This window comes from Lactuca serriola, chromosome 3, assembly GCF_051521515.1.
Source record: "Lactuca serriola cultivar US96UC23 chromosome 3, Lser_US96UC23_V15, whole genome shotgun sequence".
Lineage (NCBI taxonomy): Eukaryota > Viridiplantae > Streptophyta > Magnoliopsida > Asterales > Asteraceae > Lactuca > Lactuca serriola.
Window position 1 is genome coordinate 259,042,993 of NC_136410.1, and position 5,471 is coordinate 259,048,463.

At 31.3% G+C, this 5,471-nt stretch overlaps 1 protein-coding gene across 1 annotated transcript; it reads right to left on the reverse strand.

The window, feature by feature from the left end:
- Positions 1–502: 502 nt before the first annotated feature.
- On the reverse strand, positions 503–3,962 carry LOC145093935 (protein WVD2-like 2). The gene is made up of 7 exons (XM_079032184.1): positions 3,835–3,962; positions 2,493–2,931; positions 2,324–2,412; positions 2,135–2,228; positions 1,413–1,484; positions 1,208–1,318; positions 503–982 (listed from the first exon to the last, which is right to left on the reverse strand). Exons 2-7 carry the CDS (start codon positions 2,925–2,927, stop codon positions 731–733), a joined length of 1,053 nt encoding a protein of 350 aa, XP_078888310.1. The 5' UTR covers positions 2,928–2,931; positions 3,835–3,962; the 3' UTR covers positions 503–730.
- Between the last annotated feature and the right edge of the window lie 1,509 nt (positions 3,963–5,471).

A 5,471-nucleotide genomic window follows, 5' to 3' on the forward strand; every position in this document is an offset into this window, starting at 1 on the left:
CTTCAGATCTAAAAAAAACCACAGGGACCATTTATGATGTTTTTCTTATATGTATTACGAACTACTTATTTATACAGAAGAATTCTATATATGTTTTTGAAAAGTTTCAAAATATCATATTGTTCGGCCTAAAATCTAAATATCATATTTATTCTTATTAACTTTTAAAATATCAAAATTAACAATATTATATACAAAATTAATAACTTTTTATATGATGCTTTAATTTTATGTTAAAGTAATATATTTTTGTTAATATTTAATAAATAATTATTGTTATAAACAACTAAAAAGGTCAAACATACTTTTTTACAACTCATACATTCGAAATTTCAATTTATTAGACTCATCTAAAAAACAATAAGACGATTTCTCATTTTTTTTAGGTGGACAAAAACCAACAAGTTGTCCCACTAGCATCACAAAATACAATACAACCTTATCTGTCTTGTTTTATAAAAATATATGAAACTAAAAAGAATATATGAGAGAAAAACAACGATTTACAACAATACAACATTTTGTTTTCTTCCACAGATAAGTACACAACTTGGAGTATAATTTACACCTCATACATTATAACTTATAAATACCAAACATGTCAACAAAATATAACTTCAACAGATTCTCAATCAAGATCATAATGACCACATGAAAAAGTTAAAAATAAAATTTAAAAATACAATCGAAATTGTATTAAATTAGAAAACCTCACCATAAAAACCTCCCTCTAAGATTGCATATCAATCTTAGCATCAAAGTCTTCAGTGATAATGTTGGACAAAATTGACCCATTTGGGTCTTCCATTTCTTCAGTGGTGGTTTGAAGGGTAATTTTGTCCTTTTGGTTTGTTGTCACTCTGTAGATTCCAAGGCTATTTCGAACTCTAGCATTTGCTCCACTTCTCTTGTCTAAACCGGTGGTGTCACTGCAGCTTTTTCTTCTTCCAAGTTTTGGTGACTTTGCACGTGTTGGTGGTGGCTGTTATTTAGATAAAAACATGTAAATGACCATTTTACCCTTCAGCTTAGAAGTGATGTTAAATTAAAAAAAATAGCTAGGGGCAGTTTCTTTTTTCCTTCCAGCTCCTCTCATGTTAAAATTGATGAATATTTGTGAAAGTTGTTTTTTTTGGGAATGTAAGGGTAAAATGGTCATTTAGTCTCGTTAAAGTGGTTTATCGAGTCTAGATAATTTATGGATTACCTTCTTTAGCTCAGTCTTAGGTGGTGGGCCCTCATGGTAGAAGCTTGGCATTGGGTTTGCCTTGAATAACAAGCTCTTTCTCAGTTGCTTCAATGCTGCTTCTTTTTCTTCCTTTTTATATACAAAACAAAAAAAGAAAAAGAAAACATGGCATAAAGAAGAGAATTAACAAAAAAAATTATAAAGATAAATGATGTTTGTGTACCTTGGTTCTTGCCTCACATTGAACTTTCTCAGCTTCAAGTGCTTGTTGTTTCTCCTCTAATTTGGAATAGAACTAATGAAAATCAACACAATTTGAAAAAAAGAAAAAATAGTGGGAATTAGTATTATGATATCTTTAGACCATGTTTGTTACACAATACAAGATTAAACAGACGCTTGTGTACTGTGTTTGGCATGCATTGGATTGAGACCGACACTGATGTACAAAAATTGCAAATTTTTTGTCCTACACAGAAAAGATGGAACAAAGACTCCCCTCTTGATCTTTCATTGGTTGAAAAGACGTAAATGCCCTCCTCATCCTCATCATCAAAAGTAGCTCTAGAAAGCTTGTTCAGTCCAATCCAATTATGTCCTGTGTAACACATGCAGCCTTACAGCTGCATTTGTTACACAGGACGGAACTAGATGGGACAGGACTGTACAAACTTTTTAAGACTATTTTTGATGATGAGAATGAGGAAGGGCATTTACGTCTTTTCAACCAATGAAAGATCAAGAGGGAGTCTTTGTTCCATCTTTTCTGTGTAGGACAAAAAATTTGCAATTTTTGTACATCAGTGTCGGTCTCAATCTAATGCATGCCAAACACAGTACACAAGCGTCTGTTTAATCTTGTATTGTGTAACATACAAGGCCTATAAAAGCGTCCACATGCAAGAAATTTAAAAAATAAATAAATAAATAAAAATAATAATCCACCTCTTTTCGTCTCTCTGCACGTGTGCTACACCTGAAAACCGGAGCGGATGCAGAAGTGGGTTTGGACATTATTGTCCTTGCTGATGCAGCAGTACTTTGTAAAAATTAAGAACCACAACAAACACAGAAGAAAAATGTAAAAATAAAAAAAAGAAAAAGAAAAAAAAATATATATATATATGTGGATACGAAGATGCTACAGAACAAGAATCATCATCATCCGGATGCTTCTTGTTATCTGGTTGCAATGGCTTCCTTGCTACTGAAGGTGGAATTATCTGAAAGTAAACATAAACCACAAAACTTTAAAAAAATACAAAAAACTTAAATTTCCAATTTAAACTTTTTGAGAAATTACCTCATTTGTTTTCTTTGAATGAGAAGATGACTTGGCTACAGGATTGCCAACAGGGCGAGTTCCACATTGTGCGCGTTTTTCAGTAGCAAGAGCAAAAGGCTGTGGGACTGTGTGTTTTGTTTTAGCAGATTTGGTCAAAGGTTTGACTGTTGTGGTCAACTTCTTGACTTCACCTTCTGTTTGTTGATGTTGAGTAGTAGTATCAGATATTGTCTTCTCCAATGTGTCATGATCTTCTTCCTCATGTCTTTGATCTTCACAATGTTCATTTGTAGGTTCCATTTCTTCAATAACACATTTCTTCTCTTCAAACTCCTTCACACCATTTGAGTTTCCATTTATAGAAGGTTTTGCTGAATCATTGTTACTGGTTGTATCATTACTTGAAAGATCATTTGAATCACCTGTGCATATATTAGCCACCTCCATTCCCATTAGACTGCAAAGAAAACAATGGAATTCTAGATCATTTATAAAACGTTGAATTATTAAGACTTATTATTCAAGAAATTCAACATATGGAGGTTGTATATATGATTTTCTATATATCAATAGTGTTTGACAAATGATGTAAGAAGTACCGTCTAAGATAAAGTAAGACAAAGGTAGACAATGACAGTTTACCAAATAATGAAATGTGTATAGTCGATTAATCAATCATTCAATTGAGTTATCAAGCATAAATAGTTTGCTCCACTAAGCAAGATTGAGGGGAAAAAAGTTACTTTTCTGTAACATTGAAATTGTAACTTCATGTATGAAATATGAATATAAAGATTGTATCAGATAAGGATGACACCAAAATATTGATTATACAGCAAAATGCAATTAAGAAGATTCATAGCAAGCTTGACAATGACAGGTATTAAAAAACATACAGACGCACGTACGAAAGGAAGACATCTGAATCAGAAAACATTAAATTCGGAGGCTGAAAACTCGCAAAAAAGAAATCAAAACTACCCTTGAAAATTCGTAGGTAAAGAGTCAATCATGTTGAAAACGTCCGAAGGTTTTTATGATTCTATCTAGTTAACAAAACGGAGCTAGTTATATTCGTTTCACATACCACATTTTCCTAAACTATTACGAGTTCATAGTAAACTTTAGACAAAACTTTCCCATCTTCAGTAACAATCCTCCACATAAAACCTATACAACGATCAAAATCCGAAAAAATCAAAACTGAAAAGCCGATCCCCAAAGAACACCCCAAAAATCGACGAGTAATGTAGATCTAATTAGAATCCAATTAGTTCTATGACTACAAGAATAATGCAATATACAAGCTGCACAGTTGCATAAATCCAAAAAAACAGTGAAAATGTGATGAGATTCTTACAGATTACTGCGTCTGATCTGCGAAGAACTTGAACAGTTCCTCAAGAACTCTGCAATTAATTTCTCTCTCTAGATTTTTTTAAGTAAATTTATTGTGTCTGACGCGGAAGAACATATATATAGTAAGAAATGGTAACGGCGTTAAGTTACCGCCGTTTGGGTGATTTTTGAATTTTTAACGCGCTGAGCTTCATGCCAAAAGTGTTTCTTTTTTTTGTTTTAAAATGACAAATTTGACCTTGAGATTTTTAATTTGATGTTAGGATTTTCAGTTTGTAATGCTAACCACCTACCCACTTTTTTTTCCTAGGACTAAGAACCCCTTTCTCAAATAGGTGAGATTCCCGATTAGAGTATAAAGTAAAAAGGAAAAACAGCTTAGCTATATGTACTTGTTTCAATATAATGATGAATTTAATAACCTTGTAGAATAATACTGTTTTTTCATATACATTTAGTTATCTTGATTTTTTATATACTATTTATCATTAATTTTATCCGAACCATTCAAAATTAATTATTTGATGAGGTGTGGTAACTTAATTATCTTTTAAATAATTTACCATTAAAATTGTTTTGTATACAATTTACTATTAAGTTACGTCTCCATCATCTTCTCTGATCAACATCATCACGCGTATCTCCAACCGCCACAAGCCACCTCGAAAACAAACACCACCTTGCATCACTGTTATTCACAACCACAACATCCTATCTCTAACATTCATGACCACCACCAAAAACTAATATATAATGAACTTCAACATGTAGCAAATTAGCAAAATCGAATTAAACCTCCAATTGATTCAAAATCATATTCCACAAATAAATTGCATAATTGAATAGAAGTGGTTAGTGTTGGTACATTTATCAACAGGGAAGTGGATATGGGTAAGGTGGTTTTCACAAAATAGTAGAAGAGGGAGAGAGGCATAGAGCGTCGGTAGGAGGAATACTGATGGTAGTAAATGGAGGGTGGGGTTGCTTTAACCGGAGACGAGAAGGCGAAAACTATACGTTTGATAATGTTTTTAGAAATCGAACATGTAAAATAGTGTTTACATTTTTTCCTTGGAAATTTGTTGGTAAGAGTAAATGCTTAGAAAAGAGTGACTAAATATGGAGAAAGGTTGATTTAATGGCAAATTATGTATAAAAATATGAGTTTAATGGTATTTTTTGAAAAAAAAAATTATGATTTTAATGATGTTTTTAAAAGGTAAATCTTTATACCTGCAATAGTCGGTCAAAATTATATATTTTTTTAAACAAAAAATGTTGGTTTAATGGTAAACCATATAAAATATAATAATTAAACATGTACACAAGTTATATAGTTAGTTACCCTACAAAGTCATTTTTAATTTCTCTTGATTATATATATATATATATATATATATATATATATATATATATATATATATATATATATATATATAGAGAGAGAGAGAGAGAGAGGAGGGGGAGGAAGGAGAGGGAGAGGAAAAAAAAGACAAATCATGCTAATCTAATTTACCTATTTCCAAGATTTAAGAGAGATTATCAAAATAGTTATTTATTTTGTAGATATCATTTACGAAAATAGCTACTAATTTTGAAGATGTCATTTATAAATAGTTTACAAGAAGTTTTAAAATT